Source organism: Cinclus cinclus, chromosome 16 (assembly GCF_963662255.1).
Source record: "Cinclus cinclus chromosome 16, bCinCin1.1, whole genome shotgun sequence".
Taxonomy (NCBI): domain Eukaryota; kingdom Metazoa; phylum Chordata; class Aves; order Passeriformes; family Cinclidae; genus Cinclus; species Cinclus cinclus.
Genome location: NC_085061.1, coordinates 11,326,726 through 11,343,852, shown reverse-complemented (window position 1 = coordinate 11,343,852; position 17,127 = coordinate 11,326,726). Strand labels below are relative to the sequence as shown.

At 51.8% G+C, this 17,127-nt stretch overlaps 2 protein-coding genes across 4 annotated transcripts in view; one reads left to right on the top strand and one right to left on the bottom strand.

The window, feature by feature from the left end:
• SEC14L5 (SEC14 like lipid binding 5) overlaps positions 1-2,819 on the top strand; it is a 37,709-nt gene extending 34,890 nt beyond the window's left edge. For all 3 annotated transcript variants that reach the window (XM_062503342.1, XM_062503343.1, XM_062503341.1), the window contains one exon: positions 245-2,819. In XM_062503342.1, coding sequence (XP_062359326.1) covers positions 245-350 — 106 coding nt within the window. In that variant the 3' untranslated portion in view covers positions 351-2,819. The remainder of the gene's footprint in view (positions 1-244) is intronic.
• Positions 2,820-4,573: 1,754 nt separating this feature from the next.
• On the bottom strand, positions 4,574-15,155 carry NAGPA (N-acetylglucosamine-1-phosphodiester alpha-N-acetylglucosaminidase). The gene is made up of 11 exons (XM_062503349.1): positions 14,986-15,155; positions 14,279-14,764; positions 11,670-11,809; positions 10,989-11,097; positions 10,638-10,766; positions 9,645-9,853; positions 8,810-8,857; positions 8,381-8,509; positions 7,283-7,414; positions 7,078-7,138; positions 4,574-5,976 (listed from the first exon to the last, which is right to left on the bottom strand). Exons 1-11 carry the CDS (start codon positions 15,153-15,155, stop codon positions 5,748-5,750), a joined length of 1,842 nt encoding a protein of 613 aa, XP_062359333.1. The 3' UTR covers positions 4,574-5,747.
• Between the last annotated feature and the right edge of the window lie 1,972 nt (positions 15,156-17,127).

Below are 17,127 nucleotides of genomic sequence, written 5' to 3'. Positions count from 1 at the left end.
GGTTCCAGCTGCATGCCCTTCCCCAGAACAATAGTCAGAGACCAGGAATAATATCTGTAACTGGGAAAGAATGTCTCTGACTGAATTTTTCATTATGACATGGACATTCTTAGAGGGCAGGTGGGAAATAATGGGCCAAAAAGCACTTGTGTGAATGCTAGAGAGGGGGAGCTCATCTGTGGGAGGAATAGTTATCCCTTCATTGCTGCCTTGCTAAGAGCACATCTGTTCTGTCCCATCCCAGGGGATCCATGTCAAGCCTGGAATCCTGCAACAGTGGCTTTTCCCAGCTGAGTGGAGTCACCACATCTTCCAGCCAGTCTCAGAGCAGCTCCCATGTTTCCAGATAGCAGAGCCAAGGCTACAGCAGCAGGGGGACCCCGGGGCTGCTCCAGTCCCAAACCAAAGAGCTCCAGGGCTGAGCCGTGGCGCAGTCGCAGCCATTTGGACACAGAGAGGCCTCTGGGAGCTGCTTCGGCCACAACAACTGAAATTCCAAGGGCAGGTTTAGGAGTTTTGGGTGAGCTGCCTGCTTCTCAGTAGCCTCCTTCACCACCTGTGGATTTTGGGTGCCTGTGAGTTTGCAGGAATCCATTCCACTCCACTACAAAGGGCTCTTCCCATCGTTCCTTTTCCTGCAGAGGAGGCTGATGTTGCCTTACCTGTTGGACCTTCAGGTAATTCCTGGGTGGCAGAACCAGGGCAGTGTCCTGGGTGCCCACGGGGTACTGGTTCCACACTGCACAGCCAAGTGGGCATTCCAGGGGCAGGGCCTTGGAAGGAACTGCCAGCACCTGAGTCACAGGTAGGGTGGTTCAGAAATCACTTCCAGGCCAAACCAAAAACCTCTTCTGGTCTGGCAGGATGCTCTGGAAAATGTGTTGGATTTTTTTTAACCCTGCTGAGAAACAAAGTCAAAATGGTTTTTTTTGTTTTGTTTTGGTTTGTTTTTTTTTTTTAGAAATTCCAGGCATTGAATCTGCCTGCAGTGAGTGGCATCTTCCAAACCACTGTTTCTTTTTACTCAGGTTTACAGCAATAATTAGTAGGTCTGTCCCATTCCCGAGTGGAGGGGAACCAAATCCAATCCTAAAGGGCTAAGAAAAGCAATATTTGATTTCCTGAAGGCACAAGATTTTTCTGGCAGTATTACAGAACTTGCTTCTTTTAAACATGAGCTCACTTGAAATCTTTCAGAGAAGCATGTGTGTATGTAAGCACTTACTGAAATCTATTTATTCTATATTACCTTATTTTAAATTAATTTTTAACTTATTTATAATGTCAGAAATTACTATTTATTAAATACAGTCACCTTTTTTTAATGGGATGAACTTTGATTTAGAAAGGAATAACTGATTGTCTTTAATCCCAAGTAGTCTTTCTGCTTGGATCCTGATCTTTGTGATCACTGGATGTTCTTGCAAAAGGGCTGCATTCAAGTAAGGGCTGTGTCACCTTCCTTGCAAGGAAAGGTGAGAGTCCAGTGCTTTTTTAGACTATTTTTTAGGATTAAGAAACAAGGATTGAGTTCAGGACTTGTCATGAAGATTGCAGTCTTCCTAAACACCAAAAATGCCATGTTTGTCCCTAATATCTGATTGTTCATGTAGTCAGGTTGGGGAGCAAAGTTATCCATGTTCTTGTCCAGGTGGAAAAAAAAATGAGAGGGGGTGTCAAATATTCACCAAGTTTTTTGTCAGCAATCTGTGAAGTTGTTCATTCCCACTCTGCTTTTTTTTAATCACTGATTTTGAAGCACCAGGCTCTGCCAAAGGAGAAAAGAGCCAAAATACTTGGGACAATGGGAGACAAAGACCTTGACGTGGTTTTGAGTTGTCTGGTGGTTTTTTTTTTTTAAGGATTGGAGCCAAGGGAATCACTGTGCGCCTTGCATTTCTCCCTGTGAAGAGGGAATTTTGTTATGTAGAGCTCAGGGAAGTTCTAATTTCCAGTTCTCAGTTGTTCCATAGACTTCAATGTTTCTCCCAGACAAATGAAACTTCTGTCTCTGGCATCTCAGCATAGCTGGAGTCTGATAGAGAGGAACAAATACCACCTTTCCTCTGGAAAGTCAGGAACTCTGGAAGCAAACGTTCATCTGTGTATCTCTCATGGAAAATACTTGACTCAGAATAAAATCTGATTCTAGAAACAGTTTCAGATTCCCAAAGCCCCAGAAGCAAACCCAGCCCTGTTTCCCCTGTGCTGTTTCAGGATTTTACTTTCCTTGCTCACATCTTACAGTGGCAACATTCCTGGGTTTGCTCTGGGTAAGAATCTCTTCCTTTGCCCTGGATTTTTTTTTAATTTATTTTGAAATGTGGGATATGCTGTTTGCTGCCCACTAGAAGTTTTGGGTGTTTAACTTTAGTCAGTGAAGCACCTGGAACTTGGTCCCTGACACATCTCTGAAGGATGAGGTCAAGGGCTGGTTCCACAGAATGTTCCACACTCTGGGGATATCCCAATCCTAGTTTTTCCTCTTGTCCCTTGGCAGTACCACTCCTCTGCCTATCAGAAATCATGGCACAGGTTTGTGAAGCTGCTAGTGATGCCTCCTTGGCAAGGCTTCCTGGTTTATCTCACCTGATAATTTACTTTGAAACCAATTTAAATAATTCAGTATTTTTTTTCTTTTTTCTCCTGAATATTAAAAGGAGAAAGGGAGCAAGAGCCTGGGTGTTGTGCTGTGCTTTTTTAAACCTGACCTTGTGAACTGCAGATGCCAGAGACCCAGAATTCTTGTACATCACCATTTTCCCCCTCAAATGACATCAATCTACTTCAGAAAATAAATTCAGTTTTCTTCACAGTGAGCTGAGTCTGGACAGGGCTCTGGATCCTCAGAACTCCCTTAAGCCAGAACCTTGGCAATGGTCTCATTTTGGGTGATGCAGCAAAGCCCTACCTGCTCCCTCCCCAGCAGCTGCTCTGCAGCAAGGCCAATGAGCTTGGGCTGTGTGCAGGGAATGAGCTAATTAAAACCTGGCTCCCAGTAAATTGGGGTTCTCCCTGGTTCAGATATTCCCTATGCAAACACAACACCTACCTCAGAGTTCGTGCCATGTCTGGGGGGTGGTGGGGGAGTGCAGGGTACTCTGCAAGGTGCCAAGGGCTGTGCCACAGGTTGCAAACACAACCAGGTGTGATACCTTCAGTGCCAGGGAGTTCTCCAGCTTTGCCCCGTTCCCTGGGCTCTGTGCCAGGACTGGGAAGGGCAAACACAGAGTACGGAGGGTGGATGTTAGATGACCCCAGCTGCCATTCTGGGCACAGTCTTGAGCCGTTTCTCTGCTCTCCGGCGTGCAAAGGGGCTTTGTTGTTGCCGAAGGATCAGGGCTGAGCCCCGGGGCTCCTCCAGCCCCACAGGTGTCACCACCGAGCCAGGGCAGCGCGGTGAGCCGGCACTGAGTGCTCTCCCAGGGAGGCACCGGAGCAGCTCAGCCGTTCCTCAGCTCCGGTACTCACTGCTGGGAACAGAATTCCCGACGGGCACCAGGCCAGGGAGTCCCGAGTGCCTGAGATGCAGCCGTGTTCCTCTGCTCTGAACAGTTCCGTCCATTCCCTTTCAGGAACTGTGAGTAGCAACTTGGAATCCCAGTTTGGTTTATTGGCAAAAGATTTTGAAAATGCCATATGCTACTGGCACTTCCCAGTAGGAAATGGCAAGCCCAGCTCTCCACCCTGGCCTGGGAAGCTGCTGGGGCTGAGGCCAGCCCTGCTCCAGGCAGGGAATCCCTCATTTCAAAAGGCATTTTACAAGCCCACACTGCTTTAATATCCCAGATGTTTGCACTGTGAGCGATTAATGCAAGGAACAGCTATTAGAGACTTACCTGAGAGCAGCTGTCAAAGATTCCTGCATGAAAATAGCTTTAATATTCCTCTAACATGTTTGTGATGTTCCTTACATCTGATTATTTCTCTCTTGGAAGGTGAAATTGGAGTCAAGTCCCATTTGCTGCTAGTGACACTAACACCCACTTCCAGGCTTTCAGTTACACAGAAGTTAAATGGGCATTAATTAAGTTTTTTTAGCAGCACTTACTTCCCTCCTTTGAGGCTGGCTTTGGTTTTACACACTGAAATCCTCATTTTTCTCAGCCAAAACCCTCAAACCTCCTGTAAGAGCCCACTGCAGGGCACTGGAATAACAGATAACCTCCAGTGATGGTGTCTGTGGGTCCTGATAGAGCTGTACTTTTGGGTATGTGGGAAATAAAACATCTCTGAGAACATGTGGAATTGTTTGATTCAACTGTTGAAATTGCAGGGTAATGAAAAGTCAAGCCTGTGGTGCTGCTCTCTTTGCCCCTAGAAGCAGAGGTAAGGCTTATATTCACTTCTTCCTGCTTTTTAACTAAAATGTTTGGGCTTTTTTTCTACAGAACCAGCATCTTTTGTTTAGTTTCCTAGCACAGAAGTGGGCTGAACAGTATATCCTGCAGTGTAGGTGTTATTAAAAATAAAAGAGCCCCTGGGTTCCAGTGGGTGGCTGAGGTTAACTGGGAAAGGATCACTTCCTTCTGCAGCTGCATATCAGGAGGTTTGAGTTTCAGACAGGTTCCACTAATAGACTTTATTCAAGTTTCAAATAATCTGTAAATCATAGAAAAATAGAGTCTCTTGGGGTTACAGCCTGATTTGATGCCAACACTGGCACAGAAATTACACATCCTTTACTTGGAGAGGTAAAAAGGGAGTGAGTGCATAAAGATGTGTGGGGCTCAGACAGGCTCTCACCCCTCTGCAGCATCCAAGGGGCTCATCCAAGGCTGGGTTTCCCTCATGGGGAAGCAAACTCAAACACTGTTCTAATGTAACTGTGCAAGAATGTGTTCCAAATTTCCAGAGGAGGTGCTCGGGATCCTGGCTGGGCTGGAGACCTTGCTGCTCCATCTGAGGAGTGCCCAGCTGGGCCAGGGCAGCCCAGTCTGTGTTATGCCACCCATGCCAGGCTGTCCCTGTCTGTGCCCCTCCCCACGGAGACAGCTCCAGGCTCTGTCAGTGCCAGGGTCCCTCCTCCCACACAGCCAGGCACAGCCTCTGGCTCCTGAGAGTTGGAGAGATGCAGAAATGGAACCTGGGATCTGACAGGGCTTCCTGTGGTGCTGTGCTGCAGGAGCTGCCCCAAAACACAGCACTCATCACCCCCTGGGGCTGCTCTGGCCTGAGGATTGGTCAGAAAACACTCCAGCCCTGCCCAGGGCTGTCACAACCCTGTGTGTCACCCCTGAGCCACCACCGTGGCTGGGACAGGAGTGCTCTGCTGGCACTGGGTGCTGCACCTACTTCAACATTTGAGAACAAACTTTTTGTCACTTTTCTGATTAAAATCTGAGCTTAGCAAGGAAAGGCAGACATTGACTGTAATACTCTTAAGCCCAGCTTTGTACTAGAGGCAGTTTAACTTCCATCTTAAAAAGCACTGCTCAGGTGAGCAGGGATCTTTCTGAGGTGCCTGTAACTTGCATCCCACATCTGTTTCCCTCAAGTGTTAGAAGGAACTAGCCTATCTACTTTCCTGCTGCAGCTATTCCCTCACCCACAGGATGTCCTGCATCCCCTAATGCTGCAGTGCTGGGTGCTGGGGCAGCAGAGGAAAGGAAACCACGGCCTCAGTAGGACAGTTCTCGAGCTGATGCTCCTCAGGCAGCAGTCTGAGGCTCCCAGTGGGAACAACCCCAGTCCCAATTGGTGCTGAGGGGCAATGCAGGGTGAAATACCTCATCCTATCCATGACTCTAAAGGAACTCTTGGTTTGGGTCCTGAGTGTCCTCGGGCTCCTGGATCTCTTCCTGGTCCCAGGCAGCAGAGGTGGGGCAGTGAGGGGTGTCGCCGTTGATGTCCCTCAGGGGGTGGTACTGATAGTCCCGGTCCCGCTGCCGCCCCCGCAGCACCAGCGCCACGTTCCCCAGGGCACTCAGCACAAGCAGCAGGGCCAAGGCACAGCTCAGGGCCAGCCACGAGCTTCTGTGGGACACACAAGTCATCACCAACTGTGGAGGGAGCAGGGCCCCTCACGAGGCCTCCTTGGAGAACTATCCCCTAGATAAGAATCGTTCAGGCACAGTGACTAGGCTAAGAGACCCTTCTCCTCGCTTCAGACCCCTTTGGGGCTTTATCTCCTTGTAACACTATTGGTCCCATTTCCTTAGCCCCAAACCATTGGTCATTCTGTCAAGCCATACTTTCCCTATAAAAACCCCTACTTTGACCCAGTTCAGTGGATTGCTGCTGTCCCTGGACTCCCCTTGGCAGAGGACAATAAAGAACTCTGCAGAACTTCTACACAGCGCTCCCGCTCTCATTTCTCTGCGCTGGCCAAAGGTGCCTTGCAAGCCAAGCTGAAATCACTTGGAGCTGGACTCACTGTAAGAGCTGATCACCTGAACTCCAGGCACTGCTTCCATCTTGGTACCTTGTGGCTGAGACTGCCTAGACTCCAGAAGAGGCTGTTTCTTGTGGGACTTCGCTATCCAGGAAGTCACGTGGAAGCCAGGGTCGGACCGACCACTGGCCCGGTCACAACAACCAAGAGCTCACCTGTGGCACATGTGCCCAGTGTGCAGAGGATTGTCCTCCCTTCCCTGTATTCCCAAGCTTGTGGGCTACTCTCACACAGGAGAGAACCAGGAAATCCTTTAGGTTGGAAAAGCCCTCCAAGATCACGGAGTCCAACCATTAACCCAGCACTGCCAAGGCCACCAGTGAACCATGTCCCCAGCTGCCACATCCACACAGCTTCTATATCCCTCCAGGGAAGGCGACTCTACCACCTCCCCGGGCACCCTGTGCCACTGCCTGACCACCCTTCCAGTGAAGGAATTTCCTCAACATCCAAACTAAACCTCCCCTGGCACAACTCAAGGCCTTTTCCCCTTGTCCTGTCCCTGTTCCCTGAGAGCAGAGCCCGACCCCCCCCTCCCCCCCCCCCCCCCCCCCCCGCGCTGTCCCCTCCTGTCAGGGAGTTGTAAAGAGTGAGGTCACCCCTGAGCCTCCTTTTCTGCAAACTGAACACCTCCCATTTTCTGTGACAACCTCTGAGATGCACAGTAAGCACCTCGCACTTACTCTGGCAGAGAGAATTTTTCTTTGCTCTTTTCCTTTTTCTGGGAAGCCAAACACTGTCCAGCTGGAAAACAAAGAGGGAAGAAAGGTGGGGCGGCATGTAAAATTTCACTAAAAAAGAGCAAGGTTAAGCAGAGCTGGTGACTAAGCGAACACCAATATGCCCCGAAGCTGCTCTTCCAAACTCCACCCCCCTGCAGTGTGTTACCTCTGTGTAGGTGGTCCTGCAGTGCCCCGTGGTGGGTGATGTTACAGCTGCCTGTCTCGGGGTCACAGGGACACAGGTGGTCACACACACAGCGGCTCTGGCAGCTCGGCCCAAACCAGCCCAGGGGACACTCTGGGGATGGGAGCAGAAAGGGATTGGTCATTGCCAAAGCTCCACCTGCTCTGAGACCACCCAGGCTGTGGCTGCAGCTCCCTCAGCTCAGCTGAGCCTGCAGCAGCCTGGGAGCACCATCCTGGGAGTTCAGGGCTGCTCTCTGGTGTGCCTCAGAGGGGGTGTTTGTGTAAAACTGGGATCATGGAATCATGGAATTGTTTGAGTTGGAAGGGACTTTAAAACTCATCTTGCTCCAACCCCCTGCCGTGGATAGGAACACCTTCCACTGTTCCAGGCTGCTCCAAGCCCATCCAGCCTGGCCTTGGACACTTCCAGGCATCCAGGGACAGCCACAGCTTCTCTGGACAACATCTCTGGGATGGGATTGGCTGAGTGTTCCCACGACGGAACAGAGCATCGCTGAGAGAATCAGGCACCCAGGAAGTTCACGCCTGACTGTAACAAACTCATTCACTCAGATACAGGGGGGCCTGAAGTGGTTACATGAGGCCAGACAGGGCCAGCTCCGTTAGCACTGGTGCAAGGAATGTGAAGGTGGGATGGCAGGACAGTGCTCTGGAGCATTCCGCAGGCACTGACCTGCGTCACCTGAAGTCTGGGCTACAGCAGGGCCTGGTACAACACCCTGGAGCAGAGGATGTTTTGTGTTCTCTCAGGGGCTCTGGGAAAAGAATGCAGTTCTTTGGGGCTGAGATGAAACACGAACCCACAATTTTCTGTTGATAAAGCAAACTCCTCTTTCTTCTCTGCTCCTTCCTCTCCTTTTTAACCCATTTGGGTAGGACAGGCAGGCCGAGAAGAGCTGGGAGCCAGCTGGCAGTGTTCAGGCCTGAGCTCCCCTGGCAGAACTGCCCCTAGCTTTGCCTACAAGAGGTGGCTCAGAGGTGACACAAAATGCTGTCCCCAGCCCTGGAGGTCGCTGAGAGCAACCGTGATCCCGTACCCTGCTCACAGGGCCCTTACCCTGCTCACAGCTGGTGCCATAGAAGCCGGCAGGGCAGGAGCAGGCTCCATACACGGGGTCACAGGAGCTGCTGTGCTGGCACTGGCATTTCTGGCTGCAGGATTCCCCGTAGAAACCAGGAGCACAGGCTGCAGGAGACAAGCAGAGATGTCACCAGGGCCCTGGCAGCAGAGACAAGCAATCCCAGCACACAGCACAGCTGAGGGTGTGGAGGGATGCTCAGCAATAAGCTCAGTGTGTACCCTGAATAAGGAGCAAGGGCTTGAGTGTCTCACATCAAGCTAATTGCAGATGCTCCAGCTGCAATTAAACTCACACTGTCAGAAAAGAGCAGCCCAGCCCACAGGTGGCCTTTCCCTTCCCTGCAGCTGTTGGAAAGTGGTTCCTACTCCCCTCTCCCTGGCAGGGGAGTAGCAGTCAGTATTTACCTTCAGTGCAGTTGCTGCCAGTCCAGCCAGGGTCACACAGGCATCCAGCTATACAAACACACGGAACAGCATTACTGACAACAAAACAACACTTGCAAGCAGCAAGGACTTGAAATTAGGAGCCTCTGCCTCTTGAGGTACCTTCTTACCCCTGCCAGCAAACCCCCAGAAGAGGAACCCTGCGCTCACACAAAGGGTGGGTTCACACACACCCCCTCCCAAATGCAATCCCTGCTGATGGCATTCCCTGGGATCAACTCTGGGTCAGCTAAAGGCAACATCTGCAGCCACCAAGCTCTGCCCAGCCACTGCACCAGGGCACACTTGAAAGAGAATTGAGTAAGGAGGACAGGAAGAGAGTAATGGGATGGGGGCACAGAGGGGGAGAAGCTGGGGGCAGACATTCCAGCAATCCCTAGGTTCAGATTCATGGAAGAGTAGCATCTGCACACTTTTAAAAATTATGAAGTGGGAGAGGCAAGTAAAGGAACAGCAAGGGGAAGGGCAGAAGCATCTGCTTTCACACAGCATAATGCACAGCCCTGCCCATCAGCAGCCTCACATAAAACACAGAGCACAACCCTGGGGCTGAAAGGGAAACTGAGGCACAAAGCTTGAAGTTTCCAACCCCAAGCCCTGGCCCAGCCCTTCTGCTAGCTCCTAAAGACAACGAGTTCTGACCATCTGTGCCTCAGGCGCTGGAGGAGAGGAGGGGAAGCAGCCCTACCCAGCCATCTGATGCCTGGCAGGCAGGCACACCGTACTCCCCAGGGATATTCCCCAGGAATGCACCTCCCCTGCACGCCCCTCGGTGCTGTCCAGCGCAGGGACTCACAGGCGCTGCACACGCCGTGCAGGCTGCAGTTGGCCGGGCCGCAGTCCAGGGTGTCACAGGCGGGACCTGCCCAGAAGTGGCTGTCGCAGTGGCACTGCCCGGCCACGCAGAGCCCGTGGCCGCTGCAGTCAGGAGGGTCACAGTCCGGCTCGTGCACACACACCACGGTGGAGATGCTCCGGGGACAGCGCCACATGTTGTCAAAGGGGCTGGGGACAGCAACAGGGGACATGAATAGAGCCAGCACTGCGCTGCCCAGCCCAGCCCAAAACCCGCTCTGTAACCCAGAGATTTCATCCTGATCCACACTGCCAAACATGAACATTAATACTGGGGAAAAAGAAACATAAAACTACATGGGAGTCAATGTTTTAACTGAGTTATGAATCCCATCTGATAAGTATCATTTCAGACATGGAATTACAGAAGCAACACAGTCTCCCTTAAAGCAGTCCCAGCTTCCCTCATTCTGGCACCCAGCACACATTTTCTTGGATGTTATTTGCTTTGATATAAATTATATCACTGTGGTTATATCAACTAAATGTTAAATCCCTTCCTGTTTACAGTCAGAACTGACGAAAAAGTTGAATTTAAAACAAAATACTCTTTAGATTCTCTCCAATGAGGCAGGTCAGGGTCTCCCAGTCAGTGTTTCTCTTCCATAATAATAAGCTGCTGACAGATCTCTGCTAATTCCCATGGATGTGCAGCTCTGAATCTCCCAGACTAAGAGCTGCTGCCTTATCCGATTCCCACATCAGCCACTCAGTCACAGCCACAGCTTTGCTGCCTGTATGGAACCAGCTCAGCTTTAAACCTGGATGACTAAGTGGAAAAAACATGAAGTCACTCAATCTCCTTAAATTCTAGAGCTGCTCTCTCCCACAGATCCTGCCACCTGCCTTTGCTGTGCCCTCCCAGCCAGGCCAAGGCATGGTTCTGGGCTCTGCACCCTGCCAGGAGCCCTGGGCACAAGCCAGCAGCACCTACCAGTGCTCAGAGGGGTAGTTGGCCAGGGTCCCATTCAGCACCAGCGTGGCAGAGCCTCCACCATCCAGGTTGATAGCATTGATGACTCCCTGCTGCTTCAGGAATTCTGCCATTTCCCACAGGTTGACCCTGCAAAGCAGAGGTTGTTTGTTGATTTGCCTTCAGTGAAGCTGTTAGATCAAGAGCTTGTTGCTCTCTGTGGTGGAAGGGGAATCCCTCTCATCCCAGGCATCCTGAGGAGGGCTGTGTGAGCCTCTTCTGGCTCTCCTGAGCTCTGCAAGTCTCTGCCTTAAAACATGCCCCCGACAGCAGCAGCAGTGTCCCTCCAGTCCAAGGAATTTAAGCCCTTACCCTCTGGATTCTGTCTGTCCATCCACATGAACCAAGACCAGCTGGCCCTGACGGTCGTGTCCCACCGCAGTCCTGGCTGAGATCACGTTGATGAACCTGTCGAAGGTTCCTGCAGGACAGGGAACAATTCACACTCAGCTGGGGCACAAAATGGGCTGTTAAGGCAGATCTGTCTGCAAAAGAACTCCCAGTAAGCACCTCATCTGAACTGAAACACGGTGAGAGCACAGCCCAGGCTCCTCTTGTTCATCAAAGCCCTACAAAATTGCTCTTAAGTTCTTATCTGGCACAGGGACAAAGCAGGGGATTCACAATCCCTTGGCTTTAAACTCCTGTAACAGGCACCTACTTTGAGTTTCTCTGGGCAGGTTAGACAGGATAAGAATTCTTAGCTCTGAGGGTGGAGAAGCCCTAGCACAGGGTGCCCAGAGAAGCTGTGGCTGCCCCTGGATCCCTCAAAGTGTCCAAGGCCAGGTAGGATGGAGCTTGGAGCAGCCTGGGATAGTGGAAGTTGTCCCTGCTCACAGCAGGGATATGGAATAAGACCGTTTTTAAGGTACTTCCAATTCAAATTATTCCATGATTCTAGGAAAGCTGGATTTCTTAAGTGCCCCTTCTCCCAAGAGCCCCAGGGGAAGGACAATCCATGGCCAGGCTGAAGCCAGGCCCCACAGTATTTACCTGTGGTTTGAGTGTCACCACACTCGGCCACCCAGCTCTGGTTGATGTACACTTCTCCATTCCTCAGCAGCCAAACCACGCCACTCACAAGCTGCACAAAAGGGTTGGATTGATCCAGGACATCCTCCTCAGACAGGTAACTAGGAACAGAGGGCAGGAGTGTCACCCACAGTCACAGCATGCCATGGTAAAGCCTCTCCTACTGCCAGCAGGCTCTTGAGGCAGGGTGAAAGCAGAAGGTAGAATGAAGGATAGCTACATCCAAAACCAGGGGCCAGGCAGTGTGAAACATCACTTTAACAGCCAGAGCAGCCCCTGCTCTCTGCTCTTCTGCACAAACCCAAAGCTAGTGATGGTCCCAGGCCACTGTGCCTGAAACAATGTGGCCAGCAATGGCAGCAATGTGACCAGCGGATCCAAGCCAGGGTAACAAGGGCAGCAAGCATCTGGCAGAACACAAGGACAGAGGCACTGCCAAATACTCAGGGATCTGTGGAAGCAGCTGTAACATCTTGATGCCTGTCAGCTTCTATTCTCCAAAAATGTCACCCCGAACAGATTTGGAGAGCATCTGGAGTTACAGCATCCAGCCTGCCTGCAGCTGCACTAGATGCTGCCTGCTCCTTCCATCTGGGTGTTGTGTGTCACCACAGGAAGGATGCTGCTCTCTCCTGAATGAGGGTGAAGAGGAACAGATGCCTCATCAGAGCCTGATGCTGGGGGATGTTTGCAACTGAGAGGACAGCAGCAGAGGCAGGAGCTGGACAGCTGTGGTCTGCCAGAGGTTTTGGGTTTAAAGGTGACTTTTTTATGTCTTGTGGGAGCTGGATGCTCAATTTTTACTTGTATGGTGTCTGTGACTGCAGGCAAACAAAGCGTTGTGCTCTGTAGAAAAGTGTAACTGCAAATACCTCAATGGAAAACATGCAAAACAAATTCCCTCTTCTCATGGGAAAGGAACAAGAAGACAACATGAACATGGATGAAAACAGATCAAACAACAAAACAGTTTGGGCAGGGACTGACAGCTTTTAAAGCCTGTATTCACCCCCTGTCAGCCCAGGGAGCAGCAGCAGCTTTGCAGGGTGGGGTAACTGTGCCCTGGGCTGCACCCTGCTGGTTGTGATGAAGGGTGAAAGAGTGAAGTTATGAACGACTTTCCCCATTGTCCTGACAGCCAAAATTATTTACACCCAAACTATTTTTCTGATCGTGGTTTGGAAGGCACAAAGCCACCAAAGACCACAACAGCTCCATTTAACAGGGACATCCTGCCAAAGCTGGGGAGCAGCAGGGCAGAGCTGAGGTTAAGGACTCAACAGTGACCTCGAAATTGCTGTTGGCCCACTCCACAGAAGCTCCCTCATTGAACGGACGTGTCACTGACGCACCCAGCCCCTCTATCACAAAAATCAAGTCCATGGTACTCAGGGCTGCCAGAATGGCTGCAGGATAAAGCCCTGGTTTGGCACACTTAGTGTGGCTTCGGAGGGATCCTTCCTGAGGCCTGGGAGTGAGCTATCAGAAGGGTGGAGGATGCAGCTCCAGGCTGCTGCATCTTCTGAGACCATCAGAAGGGTCCTGGGAACCCTTCTGGGACTCCTAGGATCCTTCTGCTGTTGGGGAAGGGCTGGCTTTGCACTCCAGCAAGCACTACAGTCCCTCAGCCAAATATTCCTCACCAAAGGGTGATCAGAACTACTGCCTCCAGCTGCTTGGAGAGGGTCAAATGCTCAGGTGAGCAAGAAGGCCAGTGACACCTGGCCTGGATTGGCCACAATGTGGCTGGCAAGGCCCAAGCAGTGACCCTGGATCCCCTGTCCTGGGCACTGCTGAGGACCTCCAGTCCTGGGGGCAGTCCTGGGCCTTTCACAAGGACACTGAGGGGCTGGAGCATGTCCAGGGAAGGGAACGGAGCTGGGGAAGGGTTTGGAGCACCAGGAGAGGCTGAGGGAGCTGGGAAAGGGGCTCAGCCAGGAGGTTTTAGGTTGGATTTTGGGAAAATTTCTTCATGGAAAGGGTGGACAGGTACTGGCACAGCTGCCCAGGGCAGTGGTGGAGTCATCACCCTTAAAGTGTTCCCCAAAAGTGTTAATATGGTCAATCACAGGTTTGCTCAGAGAGGATGTGGAGTCCCCCATCTTTGGGGATGCTCAGAATCCAACCAGACATGTCTCTGAGCAGCCCATTCCATCCAACCTGTGCTGAGCAGGGTGCTGGATGAGGCACCTCGTGAGGTCCCTTCCAAAGCCCAGCCTTTCTGTATTGCAGCCAGAGCGCAGACACTCCACCCTGCACGTCCTGTGTGGTGAACACAGAGCTCTCTCCCCTCCCACCCTGCCCAGTGTCCCTACTGCAAGCTGGGAGAGGAGACACTGAACCCTAAGCAGCTGGAGATCATACGTTACTGAGCTTCTCTTCATCCTAGGACACAAGCCAAGAGCCACAGAGATAGCTCCACAAGGTACAGCAAGAACGTCCCTAGCTTCAGCATTCGAAGTGAACTTCTGCTGTAACTGGGGTGGCCAAGGAGGCAATGAGCTTCCTGCCCAGTGTTGCCTGAAAGTCTTCAGGCTAGAGAGCATTCTCCACATACCCCCAGCTCTTACCCGAACACCATAGTGCCATCTTTCCGGATGCCAAACTGAGCGTTTTGTAAGCCTCCAGAGTCTCTCACCAGCTCTCCATCGCTCACAACATTCCCAAGGCACTCTCCAGTTTCCATGTTAAAGTACCCGCCATTCTGGGCCACCAGACACTTCCTGAGCTTTGCAGTCTCCTCCACGGGGACTCTGCGTTGAGCCAGACAGCCGCCGGCACCGCCCGGCTCCAGCACCGAGAAAGTCCTCAGGGGGTTCCTGACGAAGGTGAAATGGCCATAGACCACCTTTCGGTCGCTGCCTTCTGGGTGGATGTACGAGACAAACGCTCTGGTGACAGCCACCGGGCCGGCCGTGCTTTTGTCGCCGGGCCACGCTTCGTGCGTGACGTTCCCGTACTTGAGGGGCTGGCAGTCCCTGACGTGCCTGTGGCCGTGCCGAGGGCCGTGCTGCCAGGGCGGGTAGGGCCGCAGCTGAGGCTCGCTGGGGGGGCTCCTGCAACGACAACACCCGGTTGCCCCAAGGCCGCAAACGCGGGGTGATGAGAGCGGCGCAGCTCGCGGTGGGCACGGCCTCGCTGACACCCCAGGCCAGCCTCTCCCGGTTCCCGGCGTGACCCACCGCGGTTCAAGGGCGGCTGTCCCGCTTGGCACCCGCTCCACCAGCCCGACCTCAGGGCGCCCGGCGCCGGCCACAGGCGGTGCCCAGACACTCACCCGGCGCCGCGGGCCACCTGCAGCGATCCAAGCACCGCCAACGCGGCTGCGAGGACAGTCCCGACCCCCGCTCGCCCCGATCCCCGTCCCGGAGCCGGGGACGGGCCCGCCCCGACCCCCGCCCGGCCGAGACCCCCGCCCGCGGCCCCCGCCGCCCCACACGCCGCCATCTTGGCGGGCGCTCGGCGCGCGGGCGGCGACAGCGCCCTCTGGCGGCGGGCGGGGCCGGGACAGCGCCCACAGGGACGCGGGCCCTGAGCCGCTAAATTAAAAGAATTAAATCACAGATCGTGCAATGGTTTGGGTTGGAAGGGACCTTAAAACGCATCCCCTGCCATGGGCAGGGACACCTTCCACTGAGCCAGGCTGCTCCAAGCCCCGTCCCTGGCCTTGGACGCAGGCCCAGCTGCGATCCGGGGATCCGGGGGCAGCCCCAGCTGATTTCTGCTTGCTGTGTAGGACTGCTAAGCACCTGCAGTGTTCCAGGGGAGCTAAGAGCAGAGCAGAGAATGAGTTAAACTAAACTGGTTTTGAGTAAGTAGCCTTTCAGGAAAGATGGGGGAGACAGAAACCTGCTGTGTAACAGCATTGCCTCTAATTAATCTTATATGGATATTCACATCTGACAAATACTTAGGTTTAAACCAAAAGAAATGCACTGTCTCAGCAAGTTGTGTTACCTTGATATATTTAATACATCTTATTTAATTCTTAAATCTAAGAAGTTCAATTTTCCAGGGAATCCAGGGGCAGCCACGGCTTCTCTGGGCACCCTGTGCCAGGGCCTCACCTCCCATACAGGGAAGGATTTTCCCCAGTATCCCTTCCATCCCTGCCCTCTGGCACTGGGAAGCCTATGTCCTATCATGTAGTCAAAGACCCTTCCCAGCTGTCTTCAGGCCTTGATTCCATAAATGATGTGGTACAAGGACAGGTATCACCTCTGTGCCTGAGGAGACACAAACTTGAGGCTGTGTTGCAGGAGGAGAACACAGTGTTCCCATAGCCAGTGGATCATGCCTCAGCTTCCCCAGGATCAGCACTTCTGGTCCAGGTAAATAAATGTGCTGCTGTCTCAGGTGTCTTGCAGGTGGGAAAATGTAGTTTTATGTCACAAATTAACCAGAAAACTCTCTTAGGACAAGCCAGTGCATTAAAAGATCTTAGCTAATGGGTTATTATGTCTCCAGTTCTATTCAGCCATGGAGAACTGCGGGTTTCCTGCTTGTGTTTCCAACTGGAAACAAGCTGTCCAGTGGAACTCCAGAGTAGCCTAAAGGTGGTTTTCATGGTCTAAACTCAGCTCTACATAGAGCATGAGTAGAGTGCTCTGGGAGCTCACTCAGGTTTGTGCTTTGTCTTTTGCTCAAACAACTTCACCTTTTCACAAGGATCATCATGTATTAAGGGTTCCACTGGGAGGCTTCCACCCAGTTCCCAAACTCCCCCAGTCTTTTCCATTGCTTACAAGAGAGTCTGGAATCACAACATGCAGTGTAGAATCCACGGGCCAAAAGTCACCTTTGGAAATCAACAGGGAGCAGAAACTTCTTCCAAACTGGAATGAGAAACAAAGTAGTATTTGAAAATTGAATAGCCTCTCCTTTCCATATAGCACATTTGCTTTTCAGTTTACTTTCTTAAGCAGTTCCTTCTACCTCATTAATATTAAGTGTAAGTGGAATACAAGGGAATTGTTTCCAGAATTGCTCAGAGGAAAGGGTGGCATTGCCAGAATTGCAGTATGTGTTTTGCAGTGACGCATGATTTCCCCACTAATTGAGATTACTACCTGCTCTTAAAGATAACCTGTCTCCATTCCAGGAGTGTCACAACCATATTCATGTCCCCAAAATGCAGAGTCTAAAGTACATGTGTGTGCAGGGGCTCGGAAAACACCTTGTGACCATGCTGCACGGAATGAATTCAGCAGCTGAGCCTTGGTATGAAGACACAACCCCAACCCCAACTGAAGTCTTATTCTAAGTCGGGCTCTAAGTCAGAATATCTCTGTTTTATCCACTCAGTGGAGGTCAGCCAGTGGGTGGGGTTTGTTTTTCTGTTATCAGAGTGAATATCATGAGAGGAATGTGCATGCTGATGTCTAGAGCTAATACTAATTCCAATTATATATTGGAATAT